Raw genomic sequence first — 17,764 nt, 5'->3', positions numbered from 1 at the left:
GGTCGCGTCCGTCCTGGGGGCGTCGAGGATCCCCGAGCCGGGGGCTCTGCAGCGGGTGCGGGGCTGGGGCTGTGCGCGCTGCGTCCCGGAGGAACAGTGCGCGTTAATCAGATGATGCTTTTTCCACCAAATATAATTAAAACCTAGGACAGACGCTTGAACAGGGGGTAGGTAAGGGGGAGGAGCCTAAGCGGACCTGCGTTCTCTGTGTTAACTAGACTGAGCTTTGAGGAGCAGTTTGAATGGATCCCTTTGGAGCTGAGAGAACGCTGAGCGGGCAGGGTCCTGCTCTGGGTCTGCATGCCGCGAGGGCGGGAGGAGGGCGTCCGCAGTCCCCAGCTTTCCTTGACACGGAGAGGAAATAATCGTTTATCATTAAAAGTAAGTTGCCAGTTTCTTGCCCGATAATTGCCATATGTTATGTCGTATTTCATTACCTCGTTGTCTAAATAATGCGTTTCTGCGGGATTAGATTCTGTCCCTTGGTTTAGGCGTGGGCTCCCTCCTCTCTCTCTCCCGAAAGTGGGAGACCCCACGGGGTTTTGAGAGCAAAGCCAGGGTTAAACATCATTGTGTGTGATTATCTAACCAAGATCCTTGGAGACATTCTGTGTTTAATGGTGATTTTTGTGATTAAAGCCACTGGATTTATTGTATATGGGTCAAAAGACAATAACCCGTCGTGTGCCATCGGCCTCATATTCCCAGAGACACCGCTCCCTTTTTCTGGAACTCGGTTGCGTTTGGCTTGCTGTGGGGTTTGGCCTGCGTCGTGGGGTGAAGGGCACGGTGGCTCGCAGACGCACAGGAGCACCCTCGGCTCAGGCTTTGGGGTTGGAATGACAGAGCAGGAACAGCTCCAAGAGTGATGTCATTGCCTAGGTTTTAGGGATGGAGGTTTTTTCTCAAGCGGGCTGGGAGAGGCGCATGTGCATGTGAGTTGTAAAAGCCTTCCCTGTAGAGCAGGAGGGACAGGCTGCTCCCTGAATCTGCTGCGAGCTGGGCGTCCACGTTGACTGCAGCCTTGCGCTAAGCAGCGAGTCCCACATGTGTGTCCTTTGTCACATCTGGGCTCCCGTGGTTGCAGATTCCACCAAGTCTCTTCCAAATCCAGTCAACAGGCACCTGCTTTACGAATCCCTAGTATTGCTTAGTGGAGGAGAGGACAGCAGTGCACCCGGGAACCACTAACACCGTCGGCTCCTTCGGCACAAAGTCCTTCCATCCAGCTACGTGTCCCCCGCACTGCCCCCCCCCGCCCCCACCGCATGCAGGTTTTGTGTATCCCGCGCCATTGACGCAGTCCTACCGCCGACTGTGGGGCACGCACACCTTCCCTTGTGGGGACGGGAATCTAGGTCGATGTCAGCCTTCTCCTCAGCCTGGGCCAGAACACACACACCTCCTGACAGGAGCTCCCTCCCCATCAGTGCAGAACTGCTGTTCAGAGGTCACAGGCATTGTGCCTCCAAGGTCACCAGCAGTTAGTGGCAGATGGCAGGATGCAGGTCTGTAAGCTGGTGTTGTGACTCCGGGCAGGGGCCTGAGCCCTGAGGACCAGGGCAGAGCTGATGGGCAGCGCTCAGGGACCTTTCAAAGGCTTCGCGCCTGTCTCCCTCCGCAGCTCCTCCCATGGACAGTCGCCGCTCTCCGTCCGAGGGTCTGGACGTGCTGCTTCCTTTGCCCCCCCTTCAGAAGGACTGGCTGCCGTGAGGGGTCCGGGCTGGTCTTTATGTGAGGGGCGCGGGGGGCACCATGTGGCGGGTGGTGCTGCGCCTGCCGACCTTGAGAACTGGAAGTGCATGTGCTCTTCAGCCCGGTCTTTAACCTCAAGGCCATGAGCAGCTTGCGGAAGCTTCTGTGCTGGGTGGCGGCTCCTTTCCAGCGTTTTCATAATTTTGGTTTTCTCTTTAGATTCACAGTAATTGGTGAAAAAGCTATAAGCACTTGAGGGAGAGACCCTGATGGACCTATAGTCGGTTTGAACATGTGTGGGGGCGCCTGGGGGCTCTGTCCGTGAAGCCGCCGCCTTCGGCTCAGGTCGTGATCTCGGGGTGCTGGGACCGAGCCCCGCATCGGGCTCCCTGCTCGGCCTGCTCCCCCTCCCCCTCCCTCTGCCTGCCTCTCCCTGCTGGTGCTGTCTTTCTTGCTGTCTCTCTGTCAAATAAATCAATAAAATCTTTTTAAAAAGTAAAAAAATAAAACATAAAAAACAACTAACAGGTGCCTGTTGCAGAACCGTGGTCCTCTAGCCAGGTCCTCTGAACCTTCTGGAGGGAACCGTCACGGATCTGCCCCCCACCCCCTCCCCCCGTTTCTGTGCGGTGGAGCCTGAGAATCAGGTCTCAGGTGATGCCGGTGGTGGTGGTCCAGGAACCAGACTCGGGGAACAGCGGCTGGGGGAGTCTGGAAGTCTGGGGCCACCTTGTGCTTGCCCTGACCTCAAGCAAGGTAGCATCTCCCGTCATGGGTGGATGGTACCTGGTCAGGGAGACGGGCGGACGGGCCAGGGGGTGGCGAGCCTGATGGACGGGTGCATGGGTGAGGCTGCACGTCAACCTGTAAGCTCTGTCCTACTGGGGAGTTCGTGTGGCCCCCAGGTCCTGGCGGCGTGTGTCAGTCAGAGCGTGTGTGACGCGCCCGCACACTGGGCCCCCGGCTCCGCTCTCGTGAGCTCTCCCCGCCTGCCTGTCCCGTCTCCTCCCCACTGCGCTCGCCACCGTCCGAGAAGCTCGATTCCCGCTGACAGCCCAGCTGCGAGCCCGGCCGCTCAGAGTGCGGAGTGGGGCTCTCCTTCCGGCAACGTCTGTCAGTGAGGGCACATCCCTCCGAGACCCCAGGCCCCCTGCCACATTCGCTATGATGTGGAGGGGGACGCTGCCGGCTGACTCTGTGGCTGGGACCTCCGGACAGACTCGAGGAAGGAGCATAAGCGTAGCTTTGTGACACACCTGATCTGGGAAGTTTCTTCCTGGCAAAAATAGAAGATTCTGGCTAGGAGGGGAGAGAGCCTAGAAGAGCAGGCCCAGGCAGAGCTCTGTGCGGGAGCGGAGGGCCCCGTCTTCTTCCGCATCATGTGCAGGCCGCGCTGGCCCTAAGTCTCCTCGTCCAAGGCCTCCTTGGTGCTCGGTGTGCTGGGCTTTTCCTAAGACACCATGCTGTTCGGGGCCGGCAATAGTACGGTCTAAATGGAACCCTCGGCTCCCCCACCTAGGACGGCCAGGCTCCAGCCCGGGACACATTCCGTGCCGCCGGGCTGACTTCTCTCTGGTCTCGGGGTGCAGCGTGCCTGGCTGCCGTCCCCTCCTCCCCTCCGACGCGCAGGGCTGTGCGGCTGCTCCGGTCCTTCCCCGAGGCTCCCTGTGCTGCGATGACCGGGGCCTCAGTGACTCCCACCGCTCCCGCGGGCCCCACAGCGGGCATCGCGCCCTGCAGCCTCACTGGGGCTGACCCTTCCGTACTGGCTCAGCCCCACAGCCCTGCAGGGCGCCCAGCGCCCCCCTTGAATCTCGTGAGGAGGACCCCCCGCCCGCCGTCAGTCCCGGGAGGAAGACCCACCCCCTGGTCAGTCTCCCAGTAACTGGTGACACCACAGGCCCAGGAGCCATAAAGGATACCTTACATTTGGGAAGTAGCTATTTTTCTGGATTACTTCAGAGAACTATTTTAGAGACAAGAAGAGCAAAGAGCTGTGGGGAACAGCACAGCTCCCTCCTGGCCCTGGGCAGTTCAGGGGGAGTGGTCAGTCGGGAGCCCGCTTCTCCTGCTTGGGGAGGGGACAGGACGCTCGCGCTTTACTTATCTTCTTCCAGTTAGGGCTGTGCTTTTTGGGGTTGGATGTCTGCTTCATACGAACCCAGAAGCAGGCCAAATAGGGACAGTGCGTGAGTCCCAGAGATCGTGAGCTCTCCTGAAGAACTTAGGGTTTAAAAAAATGATTTTTTAAATATTGTTTTTTAATGAAGAGGAGATTGTGTTTTACCATGTAGAAACCAACCCAGTGTTTTAAAAGCGTTGAATTTTTCCTCTTTTGCCCCATCTAGAGCTGGTGCTGACGTGTGCCGTCTCTGTGCCTGCGGCCACTCTGAGGTTCTGCCATCAGGTGTCCTCCGCAGGTGCGCGGGGCCCAGCGCCGCCTCGTCTGTGAGCCTGGGGGTGCGCCCCAACCCCTGCTGCCACCCCAGGGCCGCCCCGGGGAAACCTCTGTCGGTCGCCCCCTTCTCCCTGGGTCACTCTGCAGCTGGGAACGAGTCTCGAGTCTCGCCTGGCCTCTCCTCCTAGCTGCTAGATGGCAGCAGGTGGCCGTCCCCAGGGCAGACCTCACACCTGGGCTGTGTCACAGAATGCTTCTTGAAACCAAAGCCAAGTGCAGCCATCACCAAGAACCCTCCAGGTGGTGCGCCGAGGGTTTGGTTCCTGCTGCTGCTGATGGCCACATCCGTGTCTCCAGTGACACGACAGAGCAGACCCCACGTTGCGGAGAGAAGCTCTAGCCGGCATCTCCCCCGCCAGCTTCCCTTTGTGCAGACTTATGTAGAGGGGGTGTCTGCTTGGGTTAATATGTGAAAATAAGTCCTTAACCCAGAATCGCCAAACTCATCCCAAGCATTTTCCGTGTAAAATGGAGTTTTGGCATCTTCGGTGCCTCATGCGGCTATTAGTGTTAGCGCCGTGGGGTTTGGGACCCTTGGTGTGTGATGGGAATGGCAGGGAGGCGGGGAGCCAGGGCCGGGGGAGCCGGGAGTGAGGGCACAGGGTTTGGGTCCCTGCGTTGGTCAGCCGTGGCCGCCAGACGAACCACAGGTAGGAGGCTCCTTTCCCACGGTCTGGAGCCTGGAGGTCCGAGGCCGAGGTGTGGGCAGGACGGGTCCCCCTCGAGCCCTGCAGATGGCCGTCTTACCCCGGTGCCCTGCCGTGGCTGTCCCTCCGTGGGGCTGTGTCGGATCTTCTTAGAAGGACCCCAGCCACGTGGGAGCAGAGCCACCCCAGAGGCCTCTCATTTCGTCTCAGGTTTGTCTCTCCAGTCGCCGTGTCCCCGTGGAGTCACATTCTGACGTCCTGAGGTTGGCACTGGGACACGTGGAATGGTGGGGGCGTGGTTCGGCCCCTCCCGGCCGGACGGCGTGTGCGGTTGGGCCACGGTGACAACCTCAGTTCGGACCCTGGGAAATCGGAGCTTCCGAGACACCAAGCAGAGCCGCGGTTTCTAAAGGCTGGTGCGGCCTGCAGGAAAGGCAGAGCTGCCGAGTGAGCGGGAGGCCACGGCCTAGGCCGGGAGAAGGCTGGCGGCCCCTGGGGCCTGCGGCAGGTGTGCAGGCGGCAGGCAGTGTGGACGGGGGTCCTGGTGTGTTCTGAAGATGGGGCTGACGGACCTGGGTGCCGCGGGAGAGGAGTCGCTCAGGGCGACCCGCCTGCCCCCAGCTGGGCCGTCCCGGGCCCTTGTAGCTCTGGGCCATCCTCTCTCCCTGGGAAGGCGGCGTGCGGTCGAGCGGGGTTAGTAGGACAGCGGCCTGGGAGCCGAGGGACCAGAGCAGCAAGAGGGGTCTTTCAGGGAAGAAGAAGGTTCCCAGGACGACCTCGGAGCATTGTGGCCTGACCCCCCGCCACCCCCGATACACCTGCCAGAGGAAACTTTCCTTCTGGGTGGACCCAGCTGGTGCACAGACTCTCCAGGTTGCCATGGGGTCTTCCCATGCAGCGACCACAGCCTCCTGCAGAGTGAACGTCTGCCTGGCGCAGGTTCCACCGTCCGCTCCTGCGGTGCCTGTGCCCGATGCCTTGGGTGGAACCTGGGGGGCTGTTGGCTCAGCTCTGCCTTCTGCATGCCGAGTCCTTTCAGGAAGAAGGCCATCAGGCCGGTGGCATGGGTCTGTGGGGGGAGGTATGACGGACTGTGGGTCGGATCTGGGATCAGATGGGAGTGACCGTGACAGCCGGAACTGCTGCTGACTGTAAACAAGGCAGGTTCGCCGGAAGTGCCTACGGCTGTCGCCGCAGAGTGGGGCCCGGGCTTGAGAGATTCCCCAGTGCGACTCTGGGGGTAAACTCTGTGGTGTGCTGGCCTTTGGGATAGTCCGCTGGCAGTGCTGCTGATTTCCTGTGTCTGACCTGGGGTTCTCAGGCTGTGGTCTCCACCAGGCATCACTAGACACTTGTTGGAAAGGCAGATGCTCGGCCTGCCCCGGCCCGGCGCATCTGACGCCTGCACGGGTGCGGGAGGGCGCCGTGGCCCAGGTCAGTGGGCGGTGGAAGCAGACACCTCACTCCTTCAGTGGCCTCCAGAGATGGAATCAGATGGAAAACAAGGCCTCCCTGTGCTCGTGCCGCCCCTGCCTGGAGCTCCTGCTCTCGCCCACCAGCTCGTTTGGGGCCTTCCCTGCCTCCAGCCTCACGGCTGGGGGCTTGCCGGGAGCCTCGCCGTCCCCGCTATGACGCCTGCCTGGCAGCCGTGTTGCCACGTCCGTGGCTCTCTGACATCCTGACTGACCACTCGCCTGGCGCGTGACTCTGTGTGTGTTGAAGCAGCGAGGGGCAGAGAACACGCGTTGGTCTAAACTGCGGGCCTGCATGAGAAGACAAAACCCCTAAAAATGGGAGACTGGTGACTGCGTCCCTGGTTTCCAGGAGGAAAATGTGCGATGGAGAAAGTGTGAATCATCTGGTTGAGCTTTGGACGGGATGAACGGCGCGTGCGCAGAGGGGCATCTCCAGCCTCTGCAGACACACCGCACTCACGGCAAAGCGTGTCTGGGAACGTCCGAGGACGTCCTGCCCTGGTGCCTGGACTCGGAGAAAGCCTTTCTCTGTCCCGCACGGTCCGCGGTGCACAAAGTGTGAGGTGACAAAAGAGTTGGGATTCTTTCCCAGCGAGCGCTCGCTCCCAGCCCCTCCGCCGGGGCCAGATGCAGGTGTGTGATCTGTGACGGGCACTCAGCGGCCGTGGGACCTGCTTCGGCAGATCTGCTGCTCCAACGTGGCTGTCATGAGCGGCCTCTTCCTGCTGCTGCCAGCCCCTCGGGAGATGTGCCCGGGGCACCCGTTGTCCCTCTGGCCTGCGTCCAGAATGAGGCGAGTGGAGTGCGGCCCCCTGCCCCCGAGCCGTGTCTGTGGCACTGCACCGGGGCAGGCTGTTGGGCAGCATGAACGTGGTACCTGCTGTGATCTGAACCACCAGCCGTCCACGGGGAGAAGAGTGGGCCTCCACGTGACCCGTCTCCTCATTGCTAAGATACTGAAGTGTTCTCTCTGGCCCTTGCTGGGAGCAGTGGACTCACCAGGACCCACCAGCGCAGCGCTGTCCGTCAGGATGGCAGGCTCCTGCCGCTGGAGGCGGGGGGACGTGTTCTGTTGGCCCCCGGGTCAGTCAGTAAGCAGAAATTGCAGAAGGCAGATCTTGACCAAGAGGGAGTATTTCTCCTAAGGACTCAAGAAACCGCTTCCCCTGGGTGTGACCCCAGGTGTGATCCCAGGCATGGCCCCGAGCGTGGCACAGACGTTGTCCAGTGCCTTGGAGGGCAAGCTGGGGACCATGGCGGCTCTGCGGTGCTCAGACGCGATGGCTTTCAAGCTGCTTCCCTTGCTCACGTGTTTTGTGAATGTGTCTGAGGTGTCCACATTCAGTGGACGTGGCTACAAACAGGGAAGGCCAGCCATTTGGTCCTTGGTTGAAGTGGGCGTCTGGAAGACGCTGACCACACGGAGAAGCATGAGGCCCTGGAGGCAGTTCCGAGGGACGTTTCGAATGTCTGGAAGACGACGACCTTGGGTTCGCAGGAATCAGCCACATTTGTGCTTCTGCATGTGTCCCCTCATTACCCCTTTGTGTGAGCAGAGCGGATGGCGGACATGAAGCTGGCTCCCGGTGAGTGTGCTCTGGGGGTACCAGACCTGGGCACTCAATGCGCTTCTGGTCATCGGGCCTCCCCTGGGGCCTGCCTGTGTCCAGTGTCTCCGGGGGACCCTCGCTGTGCTGCCACCTTCTCTTGAACCAGGACCTGTTCCTGGACCCACCAGCGCTCCAGACCCCCTGTTTCCAGGCAGCCCCTGCGTGTGCCCTTCATGTGGTTTGCTAAGTGTTTCACGGACCAGCTCCGAACCCCACCTGTGTCAGGGGTTTCCTGAGAATAATGGCCGTGTTCCAGGCTCCAGGGGGCCCACGGCGCTGAGCCCACACAGGCCGATGAGGGCGGACGCCGGCGCTGCTGCTGGCGAAGGCGGGCCTCTCGGGCCCAGCGGGGGACTCTCACGTCGCAGCGGCTCCTCTGGCAGGCGCTCCAGGCGAGGGCGCGTTGGGGCTGGGCTCCCGCTGCAGCTGAATAAGAGCAGTCGCGCCAGTGTCAGATGTCGGGGCTCGTCCAGAGAGACGAGCGTGACGGGACGTCCCTTCTGTTGTTCTGACCAGTCACGATCGACAGGCACGGCAGGGGCCAGTCTCCCGACCTCAGCTGTCTGTCAGGCGGGTTCTGTGCCTGGAGGACATGTTCTCGCTGGAGGATAGCCACTGTCACAGTCCTCGGGGCCCCTGGACTCCCTGTGCAGCCGGGTGCGGCGTGTGCAGCTCCCCCCCCAAACGAGAGGCTGTGCTTGGTGAACCTGCCCGCGTCTCCCAGTGGCCGCACGGGCACCGGCATAGCTGGAGGCTCCTCCTTTTCGCCAGGCACGCGTCTGCGCCAGACCCTCGTCTCTGTGCACCTGCTTCCCGGCGAGCCTTGCTGCTGGAGTTGGAACTGCGTCTCTCATCAGCTGGGAGCCATCTGACCCGTTCACTTTATACATCTGATGTGGGGATAGAGATCGCGGTTGTCTCTTCCTGGTGGGAACAAGCTGGCGCAGCTGTCTGGTACGCACTGACACTGCTGCGCGCTCCAACCGTCTCCCTCTGTTAGCGGCCCCACCGGGAAGTGTGGGGGTGCTCTGGGTGAGGGAGAAGAAAGGGGAGCGCCCGAGTGCATGAGCATGGGCTCTGCAGGACGGTGCTGCCCTGGGGACACCACCGGTCTGGGCCTTGGCACCCCGCTTTTCACAGAGGGGCCTCCAAGGGGCAGCTCCTTCCCTCCTTGAGGGGACTGTTACCCCGGCATCAGTTCCCAAAGATGCACAGACACTGAGAGGGGGTCAGCCCTGACAGGAGGCTTTCTAGAAGATTCAAAGTGGTAAATTTGAAAACGCAATAGAGCTGATTATTCTGTCTGGATTTTAGAGATTATGTGGCTTTTGTGTATCTGGGCTTTGAGCAAATGTTCTGGCTTTTTGTCCTTCTATTCTTAGCAGTGTCCAAGAAGCGAATCCTGTCCCTGATGTGAAAAACAATTTCTTATCTTTGCAGAGGAAGGACTGGTGTTAAGTCCCAGTGGTGACTTTTTAGTAAAATTTTAGGTAAACTGATGGTGAGCTGATGTCCCACGTATGATTTCACCTTCATAACGCTACTCACTCTTTAGAGACAGTTTTTAGGGGCGCCTGGGTGGCTCAGTGGGTTAAGCCGCTGCCTTCGGCTCAGGTCATGATCTCAGGGTCCTGGGATCGAGTCCCGCATCGGGCTCTCTGCTCAGCGGGGAGCCTGCTTCCTCCTCTCTCTCTGCCTGCCTCTCTGCCTGCTTGTGATCTCTCTCTGTCAAATAAACAAATAAAATCTTTGAAGACCGTTTTTAAGGGTTTTGATGTCTCAGTTGTTAAGAAGGGAGAACATGTCATTTCTTATTTAAATGGCAAACAAATATGGAACGTTGTTGAATAGACAGGTTTCTGTGGTTTATCAGTTGTGAGATTTATGCCTCCATCAACCCTCAAAGGGTAAAATTTGTCCTGTGTTTTCTTCTGAAGCCCAGTTTTGTGGGAGGGTCCCTCACTCACGCACTCGCCAGCCCACGTGTACAGAGCGTCTGTCCTGTGCTGGCTGTGCCAGGCAGATTCGGCACATCCGTGCTCGCTGAACAGGACCCCTAGGTCTTCCCCGCATCCGGGAGCTTCTCTGGGAACAGTCTCCAGACACAGACCCCCACTTAGCCTGATAAGTATCGGGGCCTCCCCCGGAAAGTGCAGCCCCCATGGCACGCGCTGCGTGGTCTTCCCGGCACAGTGCAGGTGCTTGTTTGCAGTCTCCGCGGACGCCACTTAGCGCCTGCCCATGTAGGGCGTCAGCTGGTCTCCAGCTCCGTCTGACTGGGGCACAGTCTCTGGATTTTATCATGACCGGCCACGGCGACGGGTCCTTCATTTCACAAAGTTAAGCGCGTCGTTCAAGAAGCTCTTTCTCGAGCGTGAGCAGCGCCAGCCTCCGTCCGGCGGTGTGTCCCCGGGTGTGCGGCCTCGGTGGGTCAGAGCCGCAGCCTCGCAGGTTATCTCGCCGGCCTAGCTCCCAGAGCTTCCTGTCTTTGTCAGTACAAGGGACAGAAAGCCCCCATTAAACAGGGAACAATAGAGCCTGCAGCGGGGCTCTGCTGGGACTCGTTGTCCGGGGCAGCTGCCAGCGGCCGGTGGGGCTGGGAACCAGCGCTGAGCGGGAGGGGGGCTTGCTGGGGCTGGGGGTGCCCGCGGGCCTCGGTGCTGGCCCAGCCGCAGGGAGAGTGTCTGCCGTGAGGAGAAGGAACTGTCCATGCCTCGGAACTGTCCGTGCCTCTGAGGCCAGGTTGCCAGGCGCCAGGTCGAGGGAAAACCTGGGAAGCACAAAGGCCATGAGAAGGCAGAGCAAGGAGAGGGAGGCACCCAGCGGCCCCGGCACCGCGGCCTGTGCTGGCCCCGGGGATGCCACGGCTCCACGCGGGCACACGTGGGCTGTTTCCTCTACTCTGCATCTTGAAAAGAAAAAGAGAAAGAGTCCATTGCCCCCGAGTCCAGAAACCTCGTGCAGCCGAGAGCCAGGCGTCCGTCTCCAAGGGCCGAATGTCCACCCGCCAGCGTCGCTCGCTGGTGCGGCCGGGGCTGAAGAGCTCCTGCCCCTGACCTGATTAAGACTCTTTACTGCCCACGACGCGCCGGCCAGCTGTGGGTGGGAATTTCTCGCCAGGAGCTGGGGGCCCACAGAGGGTCAGCCCAGTGCTCCAGGGGCCCGCCGAGGCCGCAAGCCTCCCCTGGCGGGGCTCAGCACTCCTGCCTGGCCGGCGGCCTGGGACCACAGACGTCTGTGGTTTGTGTTTCCAAGTCGGGGGGCTTAGGGCGGGGAATGTCCCCCAAAGGCCAGGAAAACCCGTGGTTTCAAGACATTTCCCAAACCTGAAGTCTGTGATCCTACAAGACAAAGAGACGGAGAGGTTGTGAGTAGGTTCATGTCACAGAACTGATTTTTGGAAAAGGTTTCCATCAGGGACATCTGTAAGATGCGTTTGGAGAAGCAGGAGAGGCCGGGCCAGCCGCGAGCCGCCTGCGCGGGCACCCGTGATCATGTCAGATGTGACGGCCCCGACGGCACCGTCCTCGCGCTCGTGCCTGTGCCTTTGGCAGACGTGGGGAGGCAGACACAGGGAGAGACTCGGTGGTGACACATGGCCCATGGCGGCCACTGCCCCGGACTCGGAGCGGCCAGCATGTTTCTGCACGTCCTCCCTGCGGTGCCGCGGGCCGCGTGGGGCTGAGGGCTCGGGTCCTCTGGCCGTAGTCACAGGAAGAACGCTTGCATCCCGGACGCGCCACATCAAACACGCATCTGTTTCCTCCCGGGTGTGCGTTGGGCCGGCCTCGCCGGGAGGCTGGCGTGGAGGGGCCGAGGTGGATGGCGCTGAGGCCCAGTCACGGTTTCCCCTCACTTCTGGGCACAGCCCCAGCTCGGCTCCGTCCTCGCTGCTTCTCACAATGCGGGCCCTGGAGCCAGCTTCACCTGCTGCGTCCCCGGGAACTCAGGGCCGGCGACAGCCCAGGTGGGGGTGCAGGCGGAGCAGACGTGATGGGTCCTGCACCTGCCTCGCGCCCTGGGCACCTGTCCTGCTCAGAGCTGTGAGAGACTCTGATCGTGGGCCCCGGGGCCGCTGCCTCCCCCGGGCCAGACACAGTCCCCTCAGCCCCCCAGCCTCCAGCTCCCGCAGGAAGGGTCCCCGCAGCCTGGAACACTGACGGGGGGAGGGTGGGCACCAAGGCACTTCAATGACACAAACGTTATATGGTGGCAACCCAGCTTGGCCTGCTCTGGCACCCATGGTGCTTGGGGCCGAGTGTGGCCTTTCAGACAGACCCAAGTGCCGACCCTTTGTCCGCTTCTATCCTGTGACCTTGAGCATAAGACACACGCACTCGGGCCCTTGGCACCTCCGTCCCGTGGCCCCGCATGAGCTGCCGGCGGGGGAGGGGTGGGGGTGAGATGAGCTGCGGGCAGGAAGGGTGGGGGTGGGATGAGCGGCCGGCAGGAGGGGTGAGGTTGGGAGGCCTTCCCAGTGCCACACCCCAGGCGGCAGGACGCTCTGGGACAGTCAGGGCAGGGCTGGGAGCTCGGCCCCCCCGAGCGGGGCGGGCGCCAGGGTCCGGAGCCGTCGGGCCACGCTGGGCGTCGCGGGAAGTGTGACTCGCCAAGCAAAGCCGCACTAGGGTTTCCTTTGTCCCGCGCTGGGCAGCAGGCAGGGGTCACGCTGGAGGAAGTTACCGGTTTCTCTCAAGAAGGCCTGGGGCCGCCCCCCCTTCCTCCCTTGTAGTTCTTTGTTTGAACTTGAGACTTCCTGAGCTTGGAAGGTGTTTTTGTCCCGGGCAGCTGGAGCAGGTCCCTGACCCCGGGAGCCCCGGCCAGCGCAAGCCCCTTTCCGAGGAAGGAAACGCCCAAGACCTGCGCGCAGACCGCTGTGCGTCTGTGTCCTGCGCAGTGTGGGGACGGGTTGGGGGCTGGTGGCAGCCTCTGCGGGCGCCCTCGTGGGCAGGTGGTTCTGTCCGTGCCCAGGCTCAGTGCAGCTCGAAGCCTGGAGGTGGAGGCTGGGGACCCGGCGAGCGGGTTGGACGCTCTGTTGTGCTTCCTCGGGACTTGGTGAAGCAAGGTCACAGGAGGTCGTGTGCCCAGCGCGGCGTGTCGCACCGGGTGGGGCGCCCTCCTCCCCGCCGCCAGCACCCGCCTGTTTCCGACTGTTCCCAGCGGAAGGCTGCAGGGCGCCGCGACCCCGTTCGGCCCTTGCACGAACGAGCCCGTCCGCAGAAGAAAGCCTCCGCTGCCGAGCGCGTCCCTGGAGAAAGCAGGATGGCCGCAAGGGGGGCCCCTCGGGGGGCTCTCAGGGGCCTCCGGCGTCGGCTGCGGCTGCGGCCTCCACGGTGCTGGGCGGCCCCGAGGCGCTCACAGCCAGGTGAGGGGGGACAGGATGCTGCTGCCTGGGGCGCGGGCCTGCGTGGAGGTCCCTCCAGCGGGCAGGTGGACGGGGCGGACGTGAGTGAGGGGCTCGTGCGTGGTGCCCTCACTGCCTGGGGGGCACCTACCCTGGCCTCAGGCCTCCCTGTCCTGCTGCCGGACGTGGGCCGCTCCCCTGCCGGACATGGGCCGCTCCCCTGCCAGGAGCAGGGGCGGCTGCAGGGCCAGCGTCTCCCTGAAGAAGGACTGGGAATTCTCATGGGTCTCAAAGTCACGTTTTCGTGAACTGATTTCTGCGGAGCCGGGGTGTGTCACAGCCCGGACCGGGGCCGGGACCCTGTCCCTCATTTCTGTCCTTTCTCCCGGGAGGACCCCTCCCTCCTCAGGGGCCTGGAGACCTGAGCTTTGCTGTTGACCTTGGGAGAGCCAAACTCTGTGACCATGGGCACCGCTTTGGACAGATGTCCTTGATGTCTGTGAGGTGAAACACCTCAGAGTCACAAAGCGAGCCCAACGTCCGTCCACCCCGGTGGGGAGGTGGGGCCTGGCTCCGGCCACCTAGCGTCCCCAGAGGGCTGGAGTACCTGTGCGTCTGCCTGCAGGGCTGGGGCGCGGACCTGCTCTGGCTGGCGGCCCCTGGTGGGGGTGTGCACTTGTCCTGGGTGGACCCCTTCCTCAGTTTCCCTCGGGGGCGAGGAAGAGCTCACACCCATAGCCCGGCTTGGCGGTCGTCCCACACTCACTGGCCGCCGTGCACGTGTTCAGGGTTCAAGTGACGGCCTCGACCCTCTTGTGGATTCCGCCAGCTCTGTCGAGTAAGTGGGGCTGTCGCGACAGGCCAGGTGGACCCCAGGCCCATGCTCACCAGGGGTGTGGATGCTGCGTCTGTGCCCCCCCGGCCTCCCCCCAAGTCCGCTCTCTGGAGGTCAGCAAACACGCATGGGCGACTCATTTGACCAGACCCATGCTGGCTCCAGGGGATCTGAGCTCTGTCCCCAGGAGGGTGGCCCTGCGGACCCCCACCTCGGAAGGATGGGGTTATCATCCTGACAGCTGGAGGCCACATGCAGGAGGCCGACTTCCGGCCTAAGCATGTCCCCACATGACAGCCATGTGTCCCGGACGGTGGATTTAGTGTCCCAGTGGTGTCCTCTCGCAGGGAAGGAGGCGGCTGACGGGACGGGCTTCTCCTTTACGCCTCGGTGCTCGTTAAAACCCTTTGAAGCCATGTGTGCTGGTCTTCATGACCACTGTGGACCACGGGCAGTTCAGTGCTCAGGGCCCTGTGAGGCCCCGGGTCACCAGGGCTCCATGAGGTCCTCACGGCCTCCCTCACCCTCCTGGCGTCTCCCAGCTAAGTCTCCCTGACCCACAGGTGTGGCCTTTGTGTCCTGGCCCCTGCTGGGAGCTTCTTGCTCCCGGAGAAGCACCGTTGTCTTCGCTTTCCTTCGTGCCTGCGAGTGTGTCCAGTTCCTCCTTCCAAACCCATGTGTACGCGGGGGTCGGGGTTGGGCCGGCCTCTGCGCCCCGCAGACAGACCTCGCCAGGCTGCTTTCTGTGGCTCGAGCCCTGGAAGAAGCACCATCAGGCAGGGAGATGACCGTGGCCAGACTTCCCGGTCGGTGGAGGACGCGGGCACAGTGTGTCACTGCGAGATCACAGTTTACTCTGATCGCCAGAGATGGATATGACATCAACCCGCTGGAGGTCAGGGTGACCTCTGGGCTGTCACCTCCGCTCTGTCCCACGGGAGCTGTCGCTCTCCCGACACAGAACGCTCCCCAGAGCAGAGCCCGAGCGCCCATCGCGGAGGGCTCCCGGGTCCGGGGCCCGAGCCCCACACCCAGCGCTCTGCTCAGCTGCGGGCCTGCTTCTCCCTCTCCTGCTTCCACTGTCTCTGTCTGTCAAGTAAATAAATAAAATCTTAAAAGTAAATAAATAAATAAATAAAAGAAGCGAATAAATACATCTGGCACAGCCAGGTGAATCGATCACTGCACGTGATCACAGAATGTCCCTTTGAGCTTCCTGGTAGCTGAAGCAAAAAAGGAAAAAAATTTGACCACAAGGTCATATGCAAAAAAAAAAAAAAAAAAGGAAAAGAACAAGAAAAGATAAAGAAATTCTTCTGGAAAGAATTCTGGAGGAGACCAGGGCTCAGCTGTACACACTGGGGACATCAGACCCCTCGACGGTGACGGTCTCTGAGTGTTTCTTTTCCTTTAGAGAATCAGTGCACCCAAAAATGTTGAAAGCGTAACCGTGAATTGCACTGAGGCCCTTTCCAGAGCCAGCCAGGGTAGCTCTGTCCCTCCCCGCTATTCCCAGAGGGGGCGGCGGAGTCTGGGTCTGACCGTGACTTAGACTGGCTCTCGGGGAAAAGGGCTGCCGGCCGCGCAGCACGGGACTAGTGGCCTGGTCACAGGCTGTGGGGCCGTGTTCCCCGTGAGTGTGGGAGGCGGAGGCCACAGCCACAGGCGAGGGCCCTCCAAGGGACTGTGAGTGTGCAGCTAAGGATGCGTTGTTGCTTGGCGGCCGGTCCTCAGGGCCTTGCCCGTCGTGGTTTTCAGGACAACCGGCTTTGTGAACCTGGCTTTCGGCTTCTCCGGAGCTTTCGGCAGCAGAGGGTGGTTTACCTCTGACTTTCCGGAACTCTCGCGGGAGGGCTGCTGAGACCCGCGGGAGTGAGGACAGTGCGCCGCTTTGCTTAAAGTGTTTATTCAGAAGAAACACTTGTGCTGAGTCTTGCCTGCGGGCTGTACTTGTTGGTAAGGAAAGGTACCTTGCTCTGGAGAAACCTGGTGATTATCCGTGTTTTCATCATTTTAAACGTTGGGCAACTTGAAGTCACGGCTTCTGACGCCCACACAAATGCCCCATCTGCTCCCGGCCTGTGTGGCTTCAGCGGGATTCAGGCCTCCCGCTGGGTCTGGGAGCCAGGCATCTGGGTCTTTGTGGGGTCTTGGTCCTGGGCACCCGCTGTCGAGGGCCTGGGCAGCAGTGTGAGCGGGGAGCCTCGCTGGCTGCCTGCTGGCCGGGGCGCCCTTCCCCATCCCTGTGGAGCCCAGACTGTGCAGTGAATGGGGCAGGGCCTGCAGCGGTGGTAGCACAAGGCAGCTCAGACGTGGCTGAACTCCGAGAGGCGCCTCTGGGTGGGGTTCCCACTGCCCGCCGCAGATGTGTGGGAGACCTGCAGACCCAGAGAGCTGGACAGCACGGGCGGGGCCTTGGAGCAGGTGCCGTGTCTCTGCTCTGCTCACCGTCCTCGGCAAACACGGCCGCCGCCTCTGTTTGTTCCCAGCGTCTCCGGTGTCCGGTGCGCCAGACCTTATCAGATGCAAGTGGGTGGGGCCAGGACACGTGGCTTCCGGCACGTGCGTGTCTCTGTGGGCAGCGTGGGACCTGCGCGCGGCCGACCGTCTCTCCCCTTCATGGCAGCATGGGGAGTCGCACCGCAGAGATGTCCCTTCTCCCTGAACCGAGGCCGAGGCGGGCCCAGACGTTCCTTTCTCCTCCGGTGCCCAGAGCCGGCCGGCCGGGACACCTGTGTACACACGCGGGTGGGGTGAGCAGCTGTCAGCCTGTGGACGGCCGTCACCCTCAGTGCTTGGTCTCAGCTCAGGGCTGAAACGGAAGTAAAGAGTCAGCTGGTCCCTCACGCAGATTTAGGGAGCAAAGTTCAGTGGGAAAGGCTGGTGGGTAAGCGCGCAGGGCGGCAGGACCGGGCGCAGTGGAGAGCGTCTTCCTGGTGCTCCCAGACCATGGGGGATGGACACGCCCCCCGCATCTCTGTGGCAGAGATGAAGAGCTACTATGTCTATTCTGAGTGGTGCACCTGGCTGCTGTCAGTCGCTGAAGGTGAGTCCCCGGGTCCCGAAGCCGCTGTCCTGCGGGTCACGCCCAGGGCCCCGGCGGTGGCGACCGGGCCTCCTAGAGAGGGTTTTTCCGCATCTGCCCTGCAGAAGGAGGACGATCTCGTGAGTCACCAGCGAGCGGTACCCCCAGAGCAAGGGGCGCCCAGGCAGTGGGGTGGGAGGCAGACGACTCTTCATCTGAAGTCATCATTCGATGACTCTGAGGCCCACCAGTGGCTGCCTAAAGCCAGGGACATCCCTGTGGCTCGCGAGGCTGGCCTGAACTGGACAGCAGGGAGCTTAGCCAGTTCCAAGCCCGTCAGAGCTGAGCCCACCTCGTTCGAGCTCCGTGGACAGAGGTCCACACGCAAAGTGTGTGCAGAACAGAAGCCACAGCGGCTTGGTACCGATAATCCCCTTCACGCAGTGACCCGTGGGTGACTACTGGGCGGTCGGCAGCCCTGTAGGTCAAGTGCTGGAGACACAGCGCTTTGGGGACATAGAGGTGCTTCTGTGGTCCACTTTCCTGGGAGCGACAGAGCCCAGGGAAGCCTTGGGGCCCCAGCTGTGCACGGGTGCTGAGCGGGTCGCCTGTCCATGGACGGTTCCTCCGTTCGCCCCTGAAGTTCACAAAAGCTGCTGTGGTGTGGAGAGGGAC

The 17,764-nt window shown here is 61.7% G+C and overlaps 1 protein-coding gene across 7 annotated transcripts in view; it reads left to right on the top strand.

Annotated features, from left to right (window-relative positions):
• The window catches only part of MCF2L (MCF.2 cell line derived transforming sequence like), a 127,038-nt gene that overhangs the window by 36,354 nt on the left and 72,920 nt on the right, over positions 1-17,764 (top strand). Inside the window, exon 1 of one of the 7 annotated variants that reach the window (XM_059144747.1) lies at positions 219-381. The exons of 4 other annotated variants lie outside the window; for them this stretch is intronic. Coding sequence is in view for 2 of the 3 variants with exons in the window: in XM_059144743.1 (XP_059000726.1) it covers positions 13,148-13,250 (103 nt within the window). In the remaining variant the exon portion in view is untranslated. Of the gene's footprint in view, positions 1-218; positions 382-12,692; positions 13,251-16,944; positions 17,111-17,764 lie in introns of those variants that run through there. 2 more of the 7 variants (XM_059144743.1, XM_059144744.1) reach the window with 2 other exon arrangements.

This window comes from Mustela lutreola, chromosome 13 (genome assembly GCF_030435805.1).
Source record: "Mustela lutreola isolate mMusLut2 chromosome 13, mMusLut2.pri, whole genome shotgun sequence".
Taxonomy (NCBI): domain Eukaryota; kingdom Metazoa; phylum Chordata; class Mammalia; order Carnivora; family Mustelidae; genus Mustela; species Mustela lutreola.
The sequence above is the reverse complement of the archived record's forward strand: the minus strand, read 5'-3'. Positions and strand labels throughout refer to the sequence as shown.